The sequence below is a fragment of the Anguilla anguilla genome, chromosome 10 (assembly GCF_013347855.1).
Source record: "Anguilla anguilla isolate fAngAng1 chromosome 10, fAngAng1.pri, whole genome shotgun sequence".
NCBI classification, from domain to species: domain Eukaryota; kingdom Metazoa; phylum Chordata; class Actinopteri; order Anguilliformes; family Anguillidae; genus Anguilla; species Anguilla anguilla.
Window position 1 is genome coordinate 5,185,769 of NC_049210.1, and position 24,568 is coordinate 5,210,336.

The 24,568-nt window shown below is 42.9% G+C and overlaps 1 protein-coding gene across 1 annotated transcript; it reads right to left on the minus strand.

The window, feature by feature from the left end:
* Nucleotides 1-3,396: 3,396 nt before the first annotated feature.
* castor1 (cytosolic arginine sensor for mTORC1 subunit 1) lies at nucleotides 3,397-23,589 on the minus strand. Its single transcript, XM_035379843.1, has 9 exons — nucleotides 23,220-23,589; nucleotides 17,573-17,643; nucleotides 15,748-15,941; nucleotides 12,793-12,928; nucleotides 12,348-12,471; nucleotides 11,319-11,429; nucleotides 10,558-10,640; nucleotides 9,878-9,972; nucleotides 3,397-4,946 (listed from the first exon to the last, which is right to left on the minus strand). The coding sequence occupies exons 1-9, from the start codon at nucleotides 23,330-23,332 to the stop codon at nucleotides 4,878-4,880; spliced, it is 996 nt and encodes a 331-aa protein (XP_035235734.1). The 5' UTR covers nucleotides 23,333-23,589; the 3' UTR covers nucleotides 3,397-4,877.
* Between the last annotated feature and the right edge of the window lie 979 nt (nucleotides 23,590-24,568).

A 24,568-nucleotide genomic window follows, 5' to 3' on the forward strand; every position in this document is an offset into this window, starting at 1 on the left:
AAATATTGCTCATCTTCATCCAGTTTAGCACGTACCTAAAAAGACAGAGCCAAAGGTCCAAGCATGAAAAGCGGGCATTAAAATAGACGTCACCTAGCATGTACGTTCAGTACATCCAATAACTGAATTGTTATTTATGGATTTTTGTATTGTGGATGTGTTTCTTGCAAAGGTTAGAGTTCAGTAGTGGTGTACAAGGTGCCGGTACGTTTAAAATCGAATAGATTTAAAGCATTCTTGCACTCGATAAGTGTCGTCTCGTAAGTGTACCTGTAGGCATATTCCTTACGACATGAGAATACTGAGCACAAGAGTACAGTTTGGAACACAGCCAAAGATTCTCTGTGCCTGACCAAGCCCAGCCACAGAGATAAAAGGAATTGCTGCAGATTCTTAAATAAACCAAAACAACGGAAAGCAAGAAGGGCCAAATATAAATGAATGGATAAAAATAGATTAAAATGTAATTCGAATGTAAAAATTGTTTTTATGACATGTGCTGCAGTGGAGGAAGGCCCATGCAATACTTTCCTTGAGCTCTTCCATAAACTCTTGGTTCTTTGCTGCAGAGTGACCAGCTTTTCCTTTGCGTGTATCGAAATACTCTTGATGTGGACATCCCTGCTCTTCCATACCTTTCTTTGAGTGCAATTCCCTGCATCTATTTAGGACACCTATGTCTGTGTGTGGGCAGTATGAGTGTGTGTGTGTGTGTGTGTGTGTGTGTGTCTTAATGTATTTATTTTTTCCTCTCATTTTTCTTAATCTTCATTTCAGCACTGAAATGAATTTCCACTGCCACTGTATGTCCCTACTCTAACAACACATAAAAAGGGGTCATTTGGAGGATTTCTCCAAACGTAATACACCCATTACACCCTGACTGGAGATCAGGTTAATGGCAGGCGGTCCATCCATTCTAGGGTGGCCTTATAGTGACGACTGCTACTCTGATGACCCTCCCAATCCCTGCTTTAGATCAGCCCCACAAGAATCCAAGAGAAGCCTTCTGAAACATCATCTCAACTGCCAGTTAAGGAATATGAAGCATAACTGATATTCAGAAAAATAAAAATGCTAAATTGAAAATATATTTTTTAACCTTTATTTATTCAGGTTCATCTATTGCGAAAAAAACGTCAAATTTTCGAAGAGAGACCTACAGCAGCTCACCCTATGTAAGAAACAAAATGAATACCAGTTTACAAGCATAAATGAATATGAATAAAAATGAATAATGAATTTAACCTTTTTAGCAATAAGGATGGTGCAATCTGATGCCTGAAGTGCACACCATTTGATAAATTACGCTGATAAATGACTGGCACCTTCTATAATAAAAAAAAGTACAAATTTGAAGAAAAAAAAACTGTGGTTTTTGAGGGCAGTTCACAAGCACAGAATGAAGGATGTGAAAGATCTTGAAAGATTGTGTACGGAGGAATCGTTCTGACAAGTTTCAGGAGATAACTAATCTCTTACACGAACATGCATCTATAATACACCAATCAATACTCGCAAATACAACAACAAGTTTTGTCGTGAGTTGTGAACTTATCGGGAAGCCTACTTGAAAATTTGTCAAAAGCAGTGTGGTATTTCTACGCAGGAATTGGTTGAGAAACAGTCGTCACATCACAGTGGATGTCACAACACTGAGTAAAACCACAGCCCCGTTTACGGGTTCAGGACACCATTGGTGAGGCCATCTCTAGTGGGAAGAAAGGTGGTGACAACACTAGGGACCCACAGTTTGGGGGGGGGGGGGGGGGGGGGGGGGGTTTGGGATTGGCGGGGGGTTGCGGTGAAATGGGCCAATCGAAGGGGGTGCCGAAGGGACGGTTCACCGTTTCACGACACCCCAAAATTCTCTGAGTGAAAGCAAGGGGAAACCAGGCGATGACATTCAGGGAATCACAGGCAATGTCAACGAGATGCAACCACAGACAAGCTGGTTTGTTTGGTTTGTTCATTTTGCTCTCAGACACTCCTTTGTACTTTCCTCTGGAAATGACTGGCAGGCTAGCAGTCAGGTGGGCCAGCCGTCTGACTCGACACCCTCGGCTCCTGCCGCCACCGAACGCCACCTGACGCTCGCAGCGTCGGGGTGAGAAAAAGTCCCTCGTTAGCATCAGATCGACACCCTGCGTGACGTCGCGCCACTCGGTGCACGTCCGCGTACGCGTCCTGCCCACCTTCGAGCGTTCTGACTCGCGGGGTCAGAGCTTCAGTGCCATGTACGGCGTCGGAAGTTTTCAGTGCAGAAAAAAAGCTACTAGAGCAGCTCCGCAGCACAGCACAGCAGCTGTGGCTTGAGAAGAAGAAAAAAAAAAAAAAACCGCAGTCTTTGGCCTGCTCAGGAAATGCAGACGAATGGAAAAGTGATGCCTACTGCTGCAGAATGATCTGCAGCGTACCTAATGCAGGCCCGGCAGTATTTCCAACGGCTAATTACTTTTTTTTTTTTTTTTTAAAGACGCATATCCTGACACGTCAACAAAATGTTTGGATTGAGACGGTCGACTCAGAGCTAAGAAACCTGTTTAAGTGAGTCGAACGCGTGGAGGAAAAAAAAAAAGAAAGCTGTATGTGATCGATTACTTGCCGGGTTACGACAAAACTCAGCAGACCCTGAAGCTCTCTAGGACCAGGATTGGGGTCCCCAGGATTAACAGGGTCTGAAAGTCCTTTCCTCCCCTTGCACTTTCCAGAATAAGCAAATAAAAACGGGGAGTATATATAAAAGAATGGTGAAGGGGTGAAGCACATGTACATACATCACTGCACTCTCATCCAGATCGACTTGATCAACGTTTTGTATTATTTTAAGCATAGTATCCATTTACACAAATATGGGTGTCTGATTACCTTTTTCATTAAATAAATGATTTTTTTGTCTTGTGTCTCCCTTTCTCTAATATTACATTTAGTCTAAAGTTCAGTGTGACAAATAACAGTGGAAAACAGAAAGAAGGAAAATACTTTTTCATGACACAGAAGCAATTTAGGTTAAGTACCTTGCTCAAGGTTACAACGGCAGTGTCCTACCTAGGAATCAAACATGTGACTTTCAGGTTACAAGCCCAGGTCCTTATACATGAAACCACACCGCAGGCCGTAAATACATTCAGACAGCAAATGAGCTCATCAGATGACCAAAATAGCATTTTGGTTGCACCTCTTTCTAAGGAACGCAGATCTGACGTTTTTTGGAAGCTCAAAATAATCACAACTGCCACGTAACAAGAACTTTCCACTCTATGCACAAAAATCCCACTACGTGCAAAAGGCAAAATGAAACTTGGTTACTCAGGAGTGACTGCGATCTTCCTGTGTAGGCCTTCCTTTAGGCCTGTTCACTGGAAACTTCAAAGGAACCAATGCATACTACTTAACTTGTGATATATATTTTTTTATTGAATAAAGCAGCACCTTACAAATATTTGACATAATACTATGTTATTGTACAAAATGTAGTTGTACCAAAAAGAGATTATCTGGTTTCAGAAGAACTGCTGACTAATTCAGTTAGTAACTTTTCATCTAGCCTACAAGAAATTGGTTTAAAAAAAAAAAAAAAACTACTCTTCTTACCCCAGTTCACAGGCACAAAAACCAACAAAAAAAACTATGTAGTCTTGAAGTTTCAGGTAAAGGCAGAAAACAGCCCCATCAGTAAACTGGCATCAGCAGCAACCCAGGAGTGATATAAACTGGTACAATGGGATTAACTTGGAAAAAAATATTCCGACGATTGCTCTGGTTTCCAGAGAAATAAAATCTCATTTCCGTGTGACACGTATGTATGGTTTAAATTAACGAGTGCCAGGTACTGGCACATAAAAGGGACATTTACTTTTATCATAACTTGTATTACCAAAAAATAAAAAAAATTAAAAATAAATAAAACTGAAAGTCTACATGGCTTCACACAGTATGTGAAAATAGTAAATATGAGGGAGACTAAATAAAAGGAGGCAATATCCTTGCGTATTTTCAACCTTATGAAAATATATGGAGCATCAAATGAGAAGTTCTTTAACCTGACAAATGTCATTGCACCTCTGGCAAACAGCCATTTTCTTCCAGATGCATGTAAACAAACAACAATTTGGAACTGATTAGGTTGCATACGAACCACTGCTACTTCTACGGAAACTGAAGTTGAAAAAAAATTAAAATAAATGCACCTCAAGAACAAACTACAGCTAATTTCTAACCCTCGTAGAAGTCCCTGTTGGGAATGAGGGACCGTGAAATGGGTCATGAAAATCTTTTTTTTTTATTTTTATTTATTTATTTCTATTTCTCTTAACTTTGTATATTTTATATTTATGATATTTATCTACCTTTCCGTGACTGTGCACTTGTGAAAGGTTCAGGGGTGCCCAAGACTCTGGACAGCAGAGTGAAACAGGGCACGGTTCACACGTTTTGAGCGAGTCTCGCATCTGGAGGCGCAGAGCGTCTTCGCGGTCGACCCAAGGCTCTCCCGGGTTTTCAACGTCACCGCGAGCTCTGCAGCGGCCAGGCAGGAAGACTCGGGCGTGAAATGACGTAGCACTGGGAACTGTAGTTAAGACTTGGAAAAAGGACAGAAGTTCAGTGCTACTGAGTTCAGCACGACCACCGACTAAACGCTGGGGGGGGGCGGAGGGGTGGGGGGGGGGGGTTTTACAAAAACAAAGGCTCTTCAGGTTAACACCTTCCATGGAAGCGCTTGGGTGGTCATGGCAACTGGCGAAAAAAGATAATACTGCTTTTTCTGCAGTGCTAGTTCTAGGCACAGAAGTTGTGTCTACTGCTCCATCTGACACTCTCTGCTCCAAAGGGTGGGTGGAGGGGGGGGGGGGGGGGTGGAGGCTCAACAGCAGCAGTCAACATGCTGGCTCCTTCCTCTGCTGATGTAGCATCTCAATCACACTGATGATGTCCTCTTCTGGAACCTGGACCAAAATGGGGTGCAAAAAAAAAAAAAAAAGAAAAAAAAGAAACGTTAAAAATAAACCTTGTCAATTCACCTTACACCTGATCACACGTAGTACAAGAGCTTTGCGCAGTGCAGAGATGCTGTTCTGACCACCAGTAGTTCTTGTTCTATCCCACTGATAACATATATAAATTTATCAGACCAGCGTACTGTATGCTGGTTTTTGGTGCAACCTTAATTTCATTTTGTGAAGTATTCAAAGTGGTTAATCGTTTTTAACTACACTTTTTATGTCCAATGAGCAATGAGCAAATACTTCAAGAGACATTTATGCTACAAAGAACAGTAATTTTTTATCAATAATTGTTATCAGAGCAGTTCTCAGACTATTGCTTTCGTTTTCCTCTAATCTGCGGTGGCAAATGACTCCTTTCAAAAGAGGTCACATCTTTAATTAACTGATGGTCCGACAACCGAAATCGGTGAAGTCCTAAATGTTGGGGATAGAAACCAAAAACATGAATGAAAATGAGTCAAACCAGCACAAAACCAGAGAACTTAAAACTGCTGTTCTGTCACTTTTCAATAGCCTTAATTAATCAAGAGACTGGTTCACATGTACGACAGCATACTCCAAGACCAGGGTTTATAAACGCAGATCCAAAGCTAAAACCAATGGTCGAATTTCTAGATTTTGGTCTCCTGGATTTTTTGGTTTTTCATTTTTTGTACAAAAAAACCTATGAATGCAAATCTTCATCAGTCCACATTAAATATCCACAATATAAATAGCAATATTACGTTGGATAAACAACATAATGATTAACCAGAGTTAACAGAATTGCAGGCTTGTGATAATACCTTCTTTGGTTTTCTTGAGGGAGAGAAAAAAATTGTCAAAAACCACAATGCAAAAACACTTTTGCATTAGCTGCACGCATGATGATTAGAGCAGAAGCACCTATCCTTATGAACAACAGTTACGGGCAAAGCTGGAAATATTATAATTTTGTTATTATTATTATTTTTATTTTTTTACAAAATGATATTACTCATTACCGGAACCATCAAGCAGCCATCCTCCTGCACATCCACGGCATGCATCACAGGTTCTGTGACCGACAGGCAGGCTGCGTAGACCCCGCCACCCTAGGCTGGTACTCAAAAAACACCAGCAGCCATTTTTCCCCACAGCATCACTGCGTTATAAGCCATAAAATGCAACGCATTCGTTAGCATTAGCCGTTACTTTCTGGATCGGCTGCACAAACAGGCTAAAAACGATCCATCTGTGATGATACGCGAATGCAGCAAAAATGACATCGGTTATGATGTGCGAATACAGCAGCTTTTAGGTGCTGCTGGGTTGTCAACTACTTGCTAACCGACGGTCGATGAAAATTCCACTGAGTCAGATTGTGGACAGCCGCAGATATCTCATCATCATTTTTTTTGGCTCTTAATGTGGTCAAATGCTACGGAGGTTTTTGTGTTCGCAGGAAAACTGACAGTTATCTTGCCATTCGATCAGTGTTCGGCTTGACCTAATTTTGATCAGCTCGTCACAAAGGAATAACAATTTCCACAAGAAACACTTCAATAAAGGGTTAATACAGTTATGCAAAGTTGGCAATTTCATTTTTACTGAACACACTCCGGCATCCCTAAAAGGTCCAATGACTCTTCCTCTCATTCCGCTGTAATGTTTACTAAAAAACTCTTTAAAATAAATAAATAAATAAATAAAAAATGAAGACGCATGCTTTGCGATTTTTCAGTTTAAACCTGAGTGTATTAAGAATAAGGTAAGAGCCGACGTCGTATTGGTGGCGTTAAAGTTCCGTACGCAGAGAGGAGAGATGGAGTTTGTCATTTTGGAAAGTTAACTGGGCCATTCTTTGGTCATCCGCTACAGTGGTCTTCTGTGGCCTACCAGGTTGTTTGCCAGCACTGAGCCGTACCAGTGCATTCTTGCTTCTTAACAACATATCAAAGAGTTTATTTTGACACACCCAAATTTTTTGCCAACGTTTCGAATAAACGTATTCAGATTTTTACACCCCACGATGGTCAGCTTTAATGGCACGGAGAGCTCTTTGGTTTTTATGCTGAAAGACAACAGCAGCAGACACCAAATGCATTTTCCACACCTAGAATCAACTCTAAACCTTTTAGCTTTGCAAATTAACCAATGATGCAACACACAGGTGGCCAAGAAACAGCTGAATACCTGTCCAATTATTTGCGGTCTCCCAAAATTGGGGGGGTGGGGGGGGTGGGCTAGGTATAAAAACAGCTACAATTCCTAAAGGGTTCACCCGATATGGATGCAAATACCTGCAAATTAAAGCCAACAGTCTGTACTTTTTCACAACCAAAAATGCTGTCTCTGTCCATGTACTTAGGGACTGCACTGCATATGGTAGCTCGGTATGAAGTGGATTTTATAATATGTCTCATGAGTGCAAAGGAATCCAAGAAAAACATGTAGCTTTCATAAGATAAAAGTTAAGCATATTTAAATTAAGTTAACTTGTATTAGTGCCAAAGTGAACAGATTAGTCATCAAACAACATCAAAGGACTGTGCATTACTGTAGACTGTGTGCACTGCAATGCATTATCTGTCTCATCTACAGAGGGAAAATATATTCCTAAGAGAGGCAAGTGTTAAGAACTGCAGACTCGGTTAACCTGTCGACTGTACGACTGAGCATTCATCCGAGTTAGACGAACAAGAACAAAAACTGCATTGAACTAGCAATGGCAGAGGACCACAGTCTCCCAACAGAACAACAGAAGGAATGACACTCAGCTGGGTGCTAGGGCCAGTTCCGGAATAGAAAAGCTTTAGAGGGTCGAAAGTTCGGGGTGGTGGTTCCTTCAGAGACAATGCTCCATCGGTGCTCTCTGGTTCTACTCTTCTGGGAAGCTCGTTCCATCACTTATTTTGACAGAACAGCGGAAGTAGTGGGCAATGTGCTGCAGGGACCTGTCCCATAAGGCCATGCAAAAATGCATATAAATTGGGTTGTACTTTTTCCAAAAGGAAGATCTTGCTAATCACATCTAACGAAGAGCCCAAAACAACTGAGCAACTGCACACGTGTACAAATGAACGGTAAATGATCGCATGCCAAGGTTGCATTGGCTCCAAATCTGGATCACATAATTTTATGAAATATTTTTAACCATTCTGACATGAAAAAAATTATTTGTGAGAAAGAAAAAAAAAAAAAAAACACTTAAATAATAATACATAAAATAAGTTTTTGTCTTTTTGATCATTTATGTGTCAAGTAATGAAGAGAGAATTTTGGTTGGATAATTCCTTACCCCTCTTTCTGCTAAAAAGCAACTTAACACAAGATGGTGTCACAATGATGATACCCTACAGACTAACAAATCAGTCCCCTCTAACCGTGGGAACCATGTGCTCATGCATTAGCCAATGAGGAAATGTCAGCATGTGTCCCCATTTATTCCAGACCCCACGGCAGAGTTAGCTTTGCAACAAACCAAAAATATTTGGGAGAAAATGCCACAGTCCTGTTTGCCAATTACTATGAGTATGACTTACTGAGGATTGTTGCCTGGTCCAGTTTTTCATTCGATCATTCAAGGCTTCAAGCTAGTTTGAGGTGGTTAGCAAAGTAAATTTAAATAAATGTTAAAAAGAATTAGATTTATTGTTTATTTTATACACTTTAAAAATGTACACAATATTCATTGTACATGTCTGACAAATGGGGTAACCAACCAAAAAAAAAAAAGTATTAATCTTGAACTTAAGCTGAACTTGAAACTGAACTAAAACTAGGCATTTCCAAAAGAAAAAATTAAAACTAAAACTAGCAAACCCAATCTTACAACTAACAAAAACTAAACTCAAATTTAAATCAAAATTTGAAACTAAATTAAAAAACTTTAAAAGCTATAATAACCCTGATTAGAACTATTTTTACATCATCCTGCAAAATGTTTCAAAACAAATCTAAATTCTAACAGGTTTGAAACATTAAGGATGTGAATGTTAAACATTTAACTAGCGGGATTTCAACTAAGTTTTTCACTGAGGTGATCTGATGAGATCAGCAAAATCTGGACTTCAATAGGCCTACATCAAGGAGAAAGGAAATCCTGGTCCTCTCACATCAAACACCTCTACTGCCCCCTGCTGCTGGGAGACAGGTAGGGAACACATAAACTTCCCTGCCAACTTCACAATCTCAGAGATCCAGAGAAAATTTGGTGGCTTAACTCGTAAGGAATCTACACGACTCCATAAAGTATTCATTGAAACCTTGGATGCAAGAAACAAACATAATGATTGGGATCTCAGCTCCTGCACTGCAGCACAAAATACACATGAAATAAAATACAAAAGATCCAATCAGACAAAGATCACCTGGACCTCCTCCCTCTATTCACGCTTATCTTACATTAAAAATGAATAGAAGCATGTAATTAATGGCAGGCTCATTTTCAGTAAGCCTGCAGTCACATTTTATCACTAATCACTTATCACACTTGATAAGTCCATAAAGGCCAAATTAAAAGAGGTGTTTATTGTAGAGTCAACGAGAAACTACACTAAGCAAGAATAACGTTTCAGTTTGTCTCATCTTTACTGCAGAAATAAGACTCAAAAATTGCCTTTTGCGAACGACTTATGACTGACAACACACACACACACATACACACACACATATATAATTGCCATTATGTACATATGGCATTATGTCTATTTCTAGAAGACCCGGTGCATACTGTATTGTAAACTGCAATTAGTTTCACAACATATCCTCAAAAAGCCGTTCCCACCCGCATTTTGAGAGCGCAGCAGGAGAATGAGATAATGCAGGCCGTGCAGTAACCGCCGCTCCCGTTCGGCGGCGGGCACAACGGTGGCGGGAAAGGTGGGCGAGAGGGGGACGGGCGCACTCACCAGGGCGTGGTCGAAGCTGAAAGTGCTTATGTAGTAGGCGGAGATGTCGCTGTCGGCCAGGGGCTGGGAGATCTGGGCCACGATGCCACATTCGTCTGGAGACAGAGAGCACAGATCCTTACAGTTACCGCAAGTGTTAGTCGCCACCACCGTCGCAGTCATTCAGACACGGAGACGGGGAGCTGCTCATTGCGAAGCGATGAGGCCGGACTCTGGTGCTCTGCTCTGTACATAGAAACGGGTGCCATTCACGGGTGAGCACACAGAAATGCAAAACCTCTCAGTCAAACGCAGAAAAGATCAGATAAGACATTTCTTTTCCCTGTAAATGTAAACACTGCACCCGAGTGAACAGGCTGCAGTGGTTGTTGGCCAGGTATCCTTCTCATAATCGTTATGCTCGCTTGTGACATGACTGAAGCGGCAACCTTAAAATAACGAATGTGTGTGAGCGTGTTCACATGCGTATATGTCTGTGTGTGTGTGTGTGTATGTGTGTGTGTGTGTGTGTGTGTGGGTGGGTGTATGTGTCTGTGTGTGAATGTGTGTGTGTGTGCGTTTGTGTGTGAGCACGTGTGTATGTGTATGTGTGAGTGTGTGTGTATGTGTGTGTATGTGTGTGTCTGTGTGTGTGTGTGTGTTCGTGTAGGGGGTACGTGTGGGGGAGTAGGGGGACTCACCAAAGCCGAGCGGCTGTCCCCCAATGCGCACCATTCTCCAGAGCTCCCCAGACGAGCTGGTGAACAGCAGGTCTGCAGGAAACCTGTCAGACAAACAGAGAGAGGATAACAGTCACTTCTGTAGTCCATCTCAGTACAGACACGCAGGGAACAGATTCTACAGCCCGTCTCAGTACAGACACACAGGGAACAGATTCTACAGACCGTCTCAGTACAGACACACAGAGAACAGATTCTACAGCCTATGTCAGTACAGACACACACAGACTAATCCAGCCCTCAGCCAATCCTTTCCCACCATATGGCTCATTTCACAATCCCATGTCAACACTGAAAATATCCTCCAGCCACAGAATGAATGAAAGCCTCTTGGACAGAAAGGAAGTAGCAAGCAGATGTTTTGGGGATGCCTGGAAAGTCAGACAGTAATTGCTGTTGTTTGATTATGTAATATTAGTTACACTATACGTATCTTTCTTCAACATATGGCACATCATTCTGGCTATTTAGCTTTTTTAAAAATGTATAGTTCTTTTAATAATAATAATTAATTAATTTTGCTTTTCCCTTTTTTTAACTCAATGATTTCAAATGCACAGCACTTGTGACTCAGTAAGCCTATGTTCAACTAATTAATTAATTTATTTTTAAAACTCCGCACCACAAACTGGATCTCCACCCAGTAGTTTATGAATAGGACGAGTTGTCCCTAACAAGCAGTCGTTGCCATGGAGACGGAGGTGATGACCGAGCTGACTTACTGGCGCTGAGCTTCAGTATCCATGACGATGGAGACGTAGCCATCGATCAGGGAGAAAGAGAAGAACTTTATGCAGTCCAGGTCCTGGTTGGCCTGAGTGCCCTCTTTTGGACTGTCACATAAGAAAAGGAGGAGAAAAAAAAAAGACACAGACGCACGTCGTTAGCAGAGACGAATATATCAAAGCACACAGCAGCTTGAATGAGGAAGGACAATGGAAACCCAGCTCGGTGATCAAATTCCTCAAGAACGGTGCCAACAATGCCTCGTTCCGAAAACAAGCCCCACAAAACACAAAAACAGGTCGCAGGAATGACTCAGAGAGGAGAGTTCCCCGCCCAGGACGACGGCAGACCTGCAACAGGTATACGGCGGCGGATCTGAAACTGATTTACAGACGGTCCAAAAGGGCGTCTGCTCACGACTTCAATTCCAGACCTACGAAAAGAGGTGGAAGTGGAGCGGAATAAAAAAAAATAAAAAAAATGCCAAAAAGGCTGCAGGAGGTTTCTCTATTTGCCCACCGCAGTTCCAAGCTAAATCTCAACCGCTTAAACCAAAATGCTTACAAAGGGTGCTTTTCATACCGCTTTCCCTCCCGAACTAACATCCCAGCCAATGTTTACACTCGGGATGTGAGCTTAGCATCATAATAAGTAGGTTTGCTAAAGTAATAACAGAGTGTGTGCAAAAGAAATATATAATTTGAACCTGAAGTTAGGCAGAGCCCATTATCAATTTTAAATCAGCTTTGTCATCCTACTCCCATGTAACGTGTCATTCTGGAGAGGTCGACAGTGAATTTGCACACGGGCAACCGCAGAGCCCTGATTGGCTGGTTAGAAGCTGCATGCTTTCCAGTCAATCTTATTTGTAATGGCATGACAAGCAGTTTATATTTGTGTATCACAATTAATACTCAATATATAATAACTCAACAGCGATATTAGCTCTATTTGTACCACCGAACAGAATGCTATAAGCTTCCCTGTTGTCCCAGAATGCTTTGCACGGGAATGAGACGCCCCACCTGCTGGAGTAGAAGAGCACATCGATCAGGGTGGTGGCGATGGCCGGCAGGGTGTCCGGGTCCAAGCTCATGACACAGAACTGGTTCTGTGGGCTCAGCACGGGGTGCACGGTGGGCTTGGTGGCTGTCGGAAAAGAGTCGGAGAATCGGCTGTTCAGGGTTCCACATGAAACGGGGCGACGTTCCGGAACACGTTCAAACCACATTCACGGTCTCTGTTGCCACCCCGACAAATGTTACACTTTGAGTGAAACCAATTAGCATCATTGGACACTCCAAATTAGGCTGGGGATTGGATATGAGCAGCCCTAAACTGGGTGCCAAATTTTCAATAAATAAATAAATAAATAAATAACCAAGCGAATAAACTGAGCCCAAAGGGCATGGCCAGCAGCTCCCTGGAAACCGAGCCTTGGTGAGAACGTTCTTGTGTTGCCCGGGTTACCTTCTTTTCCATTCTTCTGCAGGCCGTTGCGCACGTCTTGGCTGTGGACGGGCACCGATTCTCCGCCCACCTCCCTGTAGATGTTGAACTCCTCCTCCAGGGTGTGCACCACCACCGCCAGGTCCTTCTCCCGCACCTGCGGAACACCACAGAGGCCCTGATTCACGGCAGCCATTTTGAACCACCACCGCAATCCCCCTCCCAAGAAAAACACACACAAGGGCACAGAACATTGTCTTGTCAGCAGATTTCCAATTAGAACCTGTTGAATGAAGGGGGGGGGGGCAGGCAGGGGGTTAACTAGGGATGCGAATAAGTTAAGTATTCAAGTTAATAAATTTCAAATACTGAAGACAATACGGTGCCTACCTTTGGACCAGTGCTCAAATAAGGTACCTGACCCTCAGCAAGCAATGGGTTAGTTGCGTACACTGAAACTTGACTTCACTCCATCAAAAAAGTCCACAAAGGAAAAATCAGACACGAATCCATCAGCAGCTAACAAATGACACTTCTTTAAATAGACTTGCTTATCATGCAAAAACGTGAACGTGTGAAGGATATTTATTACCTAAACATAAGCCTACCGCTCACTGCATATTTACAGATATTTACTGTATTTTCAGGACACGCCTCAGAATAGACTAACTCAAGAGGCCTGTGCAGACAGACAGACAGACCACTATAAGATCCGCCAACACAATCATGAATGACTGTGCATAGAGCATCATGCAAAAATATTTCACTTTTCTTTTTCTTAACCTGCAACTCAAATGGCCGACTTTTAGACTGAAGCAAAGCAAAGAGGCTCAGAGACAAGTCTTTGGGAACTTCATCTACAGCACCAAAGTGAGGGGAAAAAAAAAAAAAAAAAAGTTCTCGCTCTGGCCAAAGTGGGAACTTTCCCGTTCCAGAATGAACGTGTTTGTGCAGTGACGCAGGAGGGCTGGCGTTAACAGGGGTGTGTTTATGGAACTCTTTTGGAAAAGTGCTAGCTCACCCTATTTTCATCTGACGCTGACAACCATGCTAACACAGCCCGCCAAAACACTGAAGCGCTTCTCTGCAAACTTTGACAGCACAACCGCGAGATCTCCTCTCACATCATGCCACAAGTTATGAGTGCGCACATTTTCGTCGTGTATACAGCAAAAGGCAGCTGATGCTTCCGAAATATGAAAAAGGTGCTAAAGGACAAGGAATCTGGGGGTGATGCAACAGACAGCAGCTTTATTTGAACATTCTGCTGAGTGCTACAGGCTAGAATATGACAAACATTTATTTGTTTATGTCACTTAACTTTTTATCTTGATTACAGTGTGTACCTCTACAATATTTACCGTATGAATATTATTAAGACTAATCACTAGCATTACTCATTTCAAGAGCTGGCTTTTTGGAATGCTTTTGCAAAATTCAAAGTCAGTGTTCTATAACTCCATTGCTTTCGCTTACCAGTAGTGACAGTTACATCGGCATTAGACTGTTTGGTTAAGAGCATTCCCAATCGCACATTTGTGACCTCACACGTTAAAGGGACAGCAGCATTGCTTCACACAGCCTCGACAGAAACAAACGGCAAACAAAACGGTTTATCCGAGGGCACGCGTTTAAAGGAAACCACACAAACTTAGAAGCCTGTGATGTGGTGTAACAGAAAAGGCTGAAGCCCTGGTGGGCTAAGAACAGGCTCAGATCTATGATGAGCAGCTGGATTCCTCAGGAGTTCGCCTTCATTTGCCATGTTAAAAAATACAAAAATAAAAATCAACTAAATCGGTCACAATACAATGTGTTCAGACAAACAGCCAAATACACAGTTACTACTGCCAAATTTACTATAACCACAGAAAGAGACTCAATTATTACTATTATCTCACGTTCTCACACCAGGTCTAACGCTCTCATTGTTATTTCCGTTGGTTTCCGTGGCAACGGTCTCATGTTTACAATTCTGACCACACAAAAGGCATGTTTGCCATTTCTTAATACAAGGGCTAAATCTGTAGAATGACTCCAAAACAAGTGCCGTTCACACAGTGGATCGCGTCAGAATGCTCTAATATTGCGACTCAGAAGCAACACTGCCTCACAGAACGGTTCTCTGAGCCGTCCAAATGAAAAATGAAGCGAGACTGAAGGGGAAAAACAAAACAGGTCCTTGGAAAAAAACGGTCAGAAGTGGGGGGGCGGGGGGTGGGGGGACAAGGGATGCACCGCTGAAAATAGAGCATGAGCGTGATGTGGAATAAGTGAAAACAGGACTGGGGCTGGCAAAGCGAGCGATAAGCAATTAAGGACCACTTGGCTATGAATAAGTGAGCGGCAAAATGAGGCCTCGTTTGTTTTGGACGTGAGGGGAATGCCATTCACCCTCTAAAAATACCGCGTTTAAGAAACCAACGCATCCTGCTCGGGCGGTTCCGGCTACACGCAAAGTTAGTCATGGCACACAACCAATTTCGACCGGTAACGGCTAAATTTAGCATCAGCATTAGCTTGTAATGGACTTTTTTAAAGATTTCTCAGAGGGGTGCGGCGGCTTAGAAAGTGTGTGCGCACATTATCATCATCTTCCGGAGTTTTAATGAACAGGTGTCCACACTTTCACCAATTAGAAGCCTATTGATTAACTTCAGTCTTTAATTTGACCGGTTAAAAATAATTTCAGTTTTTTCTGTAAAGTAGCTTAAAAGGCTTAAGAGCGTAAATAATCCCTCTTAGCATGAAAAGCGCCTAATTAAGAACAATTAACAGCTTGTTAAAATTCTGGGATTGAAATTGCAGAAAGAAAACCAGCATACACAAGGGGGCCCCCAGGACCGAGTTTGGGAGAGCGAGGACGCCCAAACTTATCTGAAAAGGGCTGGTGGTGTGGGACATAAGTTCGGACAACCCCCGCTCTGGAGGGTCAGAGGTCAAGGGTGCGAGTGTAAGGGTAAGGCGGGACCTCACCAGGATGAAGTCCGTCTGATAGGTGGAGAGCATGAAGACGGACACGTGCTGCTCGGCCAGCGGCGCGATGACGGACTTGGCGATCTTGGTGACGCCCACGGCCTGGGAGCTGCTGGAGGCGTGGCCGTTGGAGGCCACGTTGAGCGGGAGCCAGGTGGAACCTTCCACCTGCAGGTACTCAGAGGCGGGGAGCTCTGAGGGGGCGGGGACAGGAAGTCAAAATGCAAAACAATAAAAAATATCTGACAGGAAACGCTGAACTTTAAAACAGAGAAGCACAATGGGGGGGGGGGGGGGGGGGGGGGGGGGATAAATAAACAAACCCCATTTCACGGGAGCCAAGCCCCTCTAGGAATACAACAAACTGCACTTTGAGACCAGCTTGGAGGTACAGTTAGTTTGTGTGCAATGTCACAATGTCACTTTAGTATGCATGTACAACAGTCCACTATTAGGGAAAATTAGTTGGACTAAATTGTTCTGATCTAATCATTCAGACAGACCTCCTCCACCCCATAACTAGGAGTAGCAGAGCTACTTTCTTTTGGCCTCCAGTGTATCTTCTAGGGGTTTTAGGCCACAGCGCACAACACAGGTGGCCAGACCCCAAGTGCGGTTAACGCCACTGACCACAGGGGAACTAGAAAAACTTCTGTCTTTGCCCTCAAAATATGCACGGCGAAATAACACAAAGACAGGAACTGCTGTGCGTCGGCACACAAAGCCACTTCTTCCCAATGAAAACTGCCGCTTCCTCCAGAAAGAGCGTGGAGAATAAGAGCAAGCGACTTCAGGTCACCTGCATCGAGCGTGAAACGGCCAAAGCCACCCCGTGCTGTCACTGAACGCACTCACTGAACACACTCGCCGAACGCACTCGCAAGACGCACGCACACTCGCACACGCGTTGGCACTCACACGACGCACACTCGCGAACTTGAGAACCCCTGCCAGCTGGTCACAGGACGGGCAAAGTTCTCTCCTGTACGGTCTAAGGCTGTGGTTCCCAAACCATGGAAGGTCACAGGATGTATTTGGGGGGGGGGGGAAAAAAGCTTTCTGTCAGTGAAATTGGACGCTGCATATATGCTTCATACACCACATCAGATATGCTTTGTGGGGAGCCATTTCAACACACTGCATGTGAAGAAACCTTTTTCCTTTTTTGTTTCAACATGCGACAAACACTTTGAACAAGGGCTACACAACAGAAGTTGTGTTCAGTCTCGAGCTTTGAAAATGTGGTGCCACTGAGCACACACACACACACACATACTTTGGACTGTACAGTTTCTCAGCCCTGCAGAAACCGGGAGGGGCGTGCCATTTGGCAACAGGCAGCCAGCGAACAGGCGGCAATGCCAGATACATGGCATTTCAGAGCCCAACGACGGTTACCAAACGCGGCACGTCCAACTGTGACCTCATCGTTTAAGAGAATCCTCAGGCTGCACGTAAGCACCTTAAAGCTGCTTGACAACTGTCAGGCACGTCAGGCACATCGGCCTTTAGAAGTCACCCGCTTCCCTGGAAAACTGTTCCTACCGAGGAAACTGACCCGGTTCAAGTGCATTTTCAGAAGCATTCCAGAGTGGTCTCACACAAGCTTTCACCACATTACACAGAAAACGAAAATGAGTGCCAAAGAAAGTGCTTTAATGCGCTGTAAGATCTGAGAGGAATCCAAAAAACAAGTTTAATAACAAGCACCAGACATGCGTGAGTTTCACGATGCCTAGAACGGTTGCAGTGGTATTGGTATTGGCCATGGTTACAGATTCGTAGTGCTTTCATTGAATGACCATGAAAGAATATTGATTTATACCTTTGAATCCTTCCTCATCCAGCACCACTGTGTAATTCTCTGGCGTCTCAGTTAGACTGAAGAACTTGCATCTGTGAGAGAGAGAGAGAGAGAGACAGAGACATTCTGAAAACCAACAAAGACAACAGATTGCTTTGGGAAGGCGGGTGGTGGAGGGGAGGGCTCCAACTGGGCCAGTGCTGCCTGCTTCCCAACAGCGTGTGCATCCAAATTCGACAGGCTGCTTCAATGACCCACTGTTTTCTTTTCTTAGAAAGGCCCCCCGTTACCAGTTCTACAATGAGACGCCTTTATCATGGGGCTCTTTAATTAATACGGTGCTCGCCAGCGAGAGGGAGACATTGCGGGCCCAAAACCGGACGTTTTTGTCACCGAACCAAGAGCTCTTGGTCACTGTGTTCTGCTCCATTTAATACGGCCATTGTCACTAGAGGTTCACTGACCTGCTGCTGAATTGAGTGGCTAGCTGCTGAGGCTCATGGGATAGCAATGGGCATGTTCTCAAAGGACTGTTTTTGCCTGAGAGAAAAAACAAGAACCTGAGCTTGATCAGGCCAGAAACTGCTGATAGATCTTCTCTTGCTACTTTGCTGTATTAATAAAGTATATTTCAATTCCTGCTCAGGATGATGTAACATGTGAAGGGGGTGGGGGGGTGGGTATCAATCCAAGGGGGAAAAAATACTGCTCCACCCTTTGAGCTAACTCAGCAGCCCATTGTGTTCTGACACTCCAACTTCCTGTTCACCACTCACCCCCCCCAGAACCGTACTTTCTGCAAGGATGCTTATACTTCCTGCTCACCAGGGTTATTTCCTGTTTGTTTGGTATTCAATATGAAATTTATATAACCAGAGCTCTGGTATAACTAGGTCAAAGCAAGAACAAGATCTCAAAAATTTTATTTTTTATTTTAATAAAAAAATATTTTTACCAATGTTAATATTAATACATTTGAAACTATAAAATGAAACTTTTTTATTTTAATATAATTCCGCCATGAATCACTATCAAGTGTCTTTTCTTCCTTCTAATTGACACCCTGCTGTGACATCCAGCACCTGCTTGACTATTCATGAAAAATTAAGACGAAAATAGACCGCGAGAGGATACCAAATTAATCTGATATTGCACTTTGTTTACTGAAATAGAAAAAGAGACTACACCAGACCTGCACTGATCAAGAAAACCCTACTGGTCTGCCTTCCCTCGGCTGGAAGGCGGTGTAACAAAGTCACTCACCGATACTGCTTAAGAAAACACAGCGAAAAGGAGCTACTCCGTTATCTAAGTGATAACCCCCAGGAATCTAACTGATAGCCCAAGCGGCTATCTGATACGGTTTGCTTCTGATATAGCCCACAAGAGAAAACACCAGCGAACAGGTGAGGATGAGAGGGGATTTCCCCAGCTTAGAAGACTGGCTTCGGGAAAACCACCTCGCTGGGAGAACGGCGAGCGGTTTAGTCACGATTTCGGGGGGGGGGGTTAGGGTGGAGAGATCTTTGTCAGCTTGGTCGGGATCCAAGCCCACACAGGACTGCGACCGACCTGCCTCAGGTTGACCACACAGACAGGCTAGCGGCTGGCGGGTAGTGGGAACGCTTTTGTGGACACCCCCCCACCCCCCCCTCCCCCCCTCCCCCTTGCCCCAACGGGGCCTCTCATACAGGACCAAGCTCACCCCACTGCTAATGCAGGCTGATGGCAAAAAATCTCTCTTGTTCAAAAATCTCTATTGTTGTTGGATCAGAGGCGGCATTGTTCTAGCCAGCTTTCGCTCATTAGCCAACTCTATGGGAGATGTGATCACACAGCCTAACCACACCCCCCCCCCCCCAAAAAAAAACTGAAAGTACCAGACAAAATAAATTAATAACACAGATTAAGAGATTTACCACTGCAACACACTCCCAGGGACAGGTCAGATTTCAAGTCCTCTCTGCCTCCATGATCATTAAGCAAACCTTGTTCTACTTTAGGAGAAAGAGCAGACAAAACCTTGTCATTCTTTAAGTTGCAAGATCACCAATATATGATCAGAATGTTCTTAACTGAGCATGCAGATGCTGACGTCACAATCACTGAAGGAGTCTGAGTTCTGGAACACATTCACAAAAAAAAAAAAAACATTCGACAAAACCTACTCTTCAAAGGGTTAAAAAGTTTCCATCTCGCAGCTCAGCCAGATATCTGAGCAGGCTAGGGCCTCGGCCTTGTCTGAATCCCCGTCACCGAAGAGGTGTGGAACACCAAGCTCAGCCACGGAATACATAATCTTTTCAAAAGATTTTTAATAAAGTGCGAAGAGGCGCCATTGACACCTCAGACACAGAGCTAGCAGTCGTTCCTCTCTCTCTCCACTGATTTCTAAAACCCCGTTTGAGGTGCTATGTTACGCGTTTTAAAAACTGCCCCTTTTTCGTATTCACACTCCATCTGCCGAGTGACAGCCAAGTGCTAATTTTGAAACTGATAAGCTCGTAACACAACGGCCTGTCAGAGGGGCCTTCCTTTTGCCAACTGCAAGGAGAAGACAAAGCAAATGATGGTAACTCGGGAAACCAAACTGTTGCTTGTTCCCCTGCCTCGCTAGATGCACAGATGAACTAAGGGCCAAAAAACAGGTTTGGGGTCAATTCCATTTTAATTTGGTGAATCAGGTTTGGAACCAAATTGAAATCAAATTCATTCATTGAAAAATCCTCAAAGTAAAGTACGGGCATCCTTAAAATTGTGAATTTGTGAATTCACTTCCTGAACTGACTGAATTCAAATGGAATGGACGACCCCCACCTTGTTGCTAAATAATATACAAAGACGATACTGTAACAACTGACACATTGATATAGGCTATACGCCAAGCACAACCAATTCTCAGCTCCGGACACAACTGGTTACGCAATCAAAGATGTACACTGACACAGCCAGGTGGCTGGCCTTTGACAGGAAGTACTCCATGAATGAAATGAAGTCCATTTTTCCATGTAAATGTACATTAAGGCTCCATTTCCTGTGTGTGTCCACACCACTCCAGAGGACTGAATGTACTGTGACTAAACATCCCCGGGAGAGGTTTCGCAACCTCTGGACCAGTGTACCTGCAAACACACACACACGCACACGCAAACGCGCGCGCACACACACACACACACACACACACACACACTCTGCTCCCGTTTCTGATAAAAGAGGAAAGCAGTGAGTCTACACAGAGAAAATGGAGATAACATGACATAGGCTAACCAGTATAGCGTGAGCCATGCGACAAAAGCAAGGCTTGCTTCAGCTGTTCCGGAAAATTCCAGCTATGCCCCAATGTAACCACGCACAAAACGTTACCTAGAGTGACAAACCACTCGGTCATGTCTGAGATTTTGCAATGCTGTTCTCCAGCCTATTCACAGGTGAGACTCAGGGCAAATTCGATCAGGGTGAAGTGGTATATCCTGTCAGGTTTTGGTGTTTCGCAATATCTGTGCCACGCAAGGGCAGTTTTTTTCAGGGGTAATTATCGCGTACTGTGGCAGATGTACCGCAACATGCATGTACTAATGTTTATAATGCTGGTGACACAGCAAGCACCAACATGCCAACTGCAGCACAGCCTTGACACCGAATGTGTTGTGTTTACACCAGAACAGAACCCGAGGAGCCTTGTGGGAGTGTTCAATTAACGGTGGTAAATTGCACTTTCACAGACTCCTTTCTTGTTTATGTGTTTATTTAATTTCACCATCGCTTAAACACTGAGATGAACTGAGAACCAGTTCTCAGTGTCAATAACAACCTGCCGGACAGACAGTACAAAACAGGCACACTACAAATGCACATAAATATTACAAGTGAAATGGAATTTGAATTAAGAAGTGTATTATAGTTACAGCTATAAGTTGTTCTTTAATAGTAAATACAAGCTTTAGTAACACTCAGCTTTTTAACAGACATATAACCACACAAAGATCCACTACCTTTGAAACATCATTGAATACTTGCCCTCATAATTCATTGTTGTCCACAGAACTGTACGCTTCTGTGTTGTTCAGACAGATTGACAAGCAGTGGCCAGATGTCAGAACCATTTAATAGGGCAATGATTAGAAGTATAATATAATAACAATTACATAACAAAGAAAGGATTTCCAGGGATTTACTAAAAAACCACCATACCAGCCAAACTGTAATTCAGGCTATCAAAAAGGGTTTAGTTTGCCAGTCAAAATTATGAAAAAACAAAAAAAAAAAAAAAAAAAAAAAGTGGCAAAACAGGTAGGGATCCAAGGCACACTTGATGGTACAGTTAAAGGACTTTATTGAAAAACCTAATTCTCAGGCTGTTAAAGAACGGTTTACTTGACTGCACCATCAGCAGCACACTTAATATTTAGCAATAATTCTTGCACCTCTAACCTATCAAAGCATCGTATTTTTGTCGGCGGTTCGTTATTTAAAGTTGAGTCCAAACCGCCTTGCGGGGGTCGGGCGCGTGACTGGTGCCTTAATTCAACAACGATTCCTGAAATACCCCCCAGACGTAACAGTCATCTTGCAAAGTTTTGCAAGCGTTGAACACTCTGGGTTTGTTCACTCCTTCTACAGATCATTTTTGTCCTTAGCCTTAAGCAATACTTAAACAAGTGCTTGATTGACGTTTTATCTTATATAACATGTTTTGCTGTATTCAGAAGACCTCAATACTTGTAAATGTAAATAATAATAATCTGACCCCATGACCTAAAAGCGAGATATGTTGAATGAGGTCAAATTTCACCAGGCAATATGGTACGTTAGTCTAACATTGATGAATCAGTTCCTTAAAAAGTGAACTTAAGAGTTCAATCCATATTAGTTTCATGAGTTCTCCTGAACTTGTTTTGCTAATGGATGAACTAAATATGCTATTCTGGTAAACAAAACTTTACTTCTCTTAATAGGCAAACAGCTCTATTGCATTCCGACATCCATGGAAAATGCTTGGCAAAAAATATTTGGCACAACAGACCACAGTCTTCTCTGCTCCGCTGGAATTGCACATGTTAACAATTAACTTAAATAGTTTGCTACTTCTTTATCCGTTACTCTCAATTCAGTGCACTTTATTAGCATGCATGATGTTTATATACAACTACAGTGGCAAAGGGTACAAAGGAGAAATTCTGCCTTTTTTCAGGTTGTTTCTCAGTACCGCGGAGACAGGTTTTCTGCGTTAGTTTGACAAGGAAACCAGCTTATCCCGTAGCATTGGCCAACGTTTTGATCGTGCCCACAGCTTGCGATAAACTACCCTGGCAGCTGAGTCCATGTCGCCTTTACATTTCAAACGTGCAGAAGAGCATGCCATTTTTGCTGTTACATTCTCTAGTCGAGAGAATCATTCCGGATATTCACAGTAGTTGAGCAGCATTCATAGGCCACAATACATTAACCAATGCATGTTTACATTATGGTGCTCTGAAAGTGTCATTAACCAAAATAACACCGTTCAGCCCGTTAGCTCACCAGCTAGCTATTTTTGTTTTCAACATCTTGTGTCTTGATTCAGAAGCATCAAGTTTCACTGGACTACATTAAGTTGCAAGACGAATTTTAAATAGCTAGCTAGTCACCAGCTACGCAAGCTAATGAGTTTGGAATGCCGCGTGCTTACCTCGTCCTGTTCCGGAGAAATATTAGTTTGATCAGTGGATGGGTGAAATTCACCAGCCCGTCCTTACAGATACTAGTTACTTTGAGCCTGTGATCTAAAATGTGCAGGTCCATCTCCGCTTTGCCAGTTGTTGTAAACAACGGTATCAAAGGAAAAACACCTTACCGCCTCTCCTTTAAGGGGACTTTTGCAAAATATCCCCCGGACAACAACGATTTAAACGAAGTGTCTATGTTTTTTCGCATTCCCGAGCGCTAGCCAGATACAACCACACACCAGTGGGCTTAGCTGCATAAATATCTTACATCAGTCACGGATGAATAAAAAAACATGCAACGCAACTTGACTCCACCACGATATTCAAATACAAGACAGCCTATGAAGCAACACGCCCCCTCGGTCTTAAAGGGACAGGCAAGAACTAATAGTTGTTTTTCCCCCGTTTTACTCACAGAAAAATCTAGTAGCACACAAAGGATTCTGTATTTATTAGGACTGTAGACAATCGTTTATTTTTCATATAACCCTTTTTATGGTAAAATCATGATGTCACTTGATACAGTGGCTCCAAAGTAATGAGCATAATGTTTGGTGTCTGGTAGTGGTAGAGGTAGACCTTTAGGCCTGAATTATAAAGATAATGTCAAAGACTTCACCATGAAGAAGGCTGCAAGACAGAAAATTCCCAAGTAAATTCAAATAATTTTTGGGTCAGAACTTACATTTTACCTGGATGTTTTGCTTCCAATAAAATAAGAAGAGCAAAACGTATAACATCCTTTAAATGTTGAGACAGCAGTTTATTGATTAGATGAAAAAGGTAAGTATGCTCATGCTGATAAAGAGTTCATATCTTTTTTGCACTTAGTGACATTTTACAAAAATCTTAAGAATATGAAATGAAACTCCATTTAAAATACCATAAATGATGCAGTTAGTTTTTAATTTAGCATGTTGGATGTATTATTATTATTATTATTATTATTATTATTATTATCATCATTATTATCACTTGATCTATGCATCCATAGTGGCCAACTGTAAGAATATGTTGTTACTAAAGTGTTTTCTTGTCCTAACAGTGAGACATCTGTTGTACAAGTTCAGGTGATTGTTTCTCAGGTAGACCACCAGCAGGAAGAGAGTATTCAGCGTTCATCTCCTTAGCTTAAAAGGAAGTACTCAGCTAATGTAGAATGAGGGCGAAACCATCTGTCCACAGTTTCCAATGCAGCTGTACAAGAACACAACGAGCAAACAAATACTGTCATTTAGTAATCACATTGTTGCCTCAACCTCTGCCGTCACAGCCTGTCATAAACTGGAAATTAGTTGGTCTTAATTGCTCT

Coding starts and splice junctions, on each gene's coding strand:
- castor1 (XM_035379843.1), bottom strand. CDS start 23,332: ATGGACCTGCACATTTTAGATCACAGGCTCAAAGTAACTAGTATCTGT. Junction 11,430..12,347: donor GTGCTCTTCTACTCCAGCAG/GTGGGGCGTCTC, acceptor CTTATGTGACAG/TCCAAAAGAGGGCACTCAGG. Junction 4,947..9,877: donor TCAGCTTCGACCACGCCCTG/GTGAGTGCGCCC, acceptor ATTTTGGTCCAG/GTTCCAGAAGAGGACATCAT.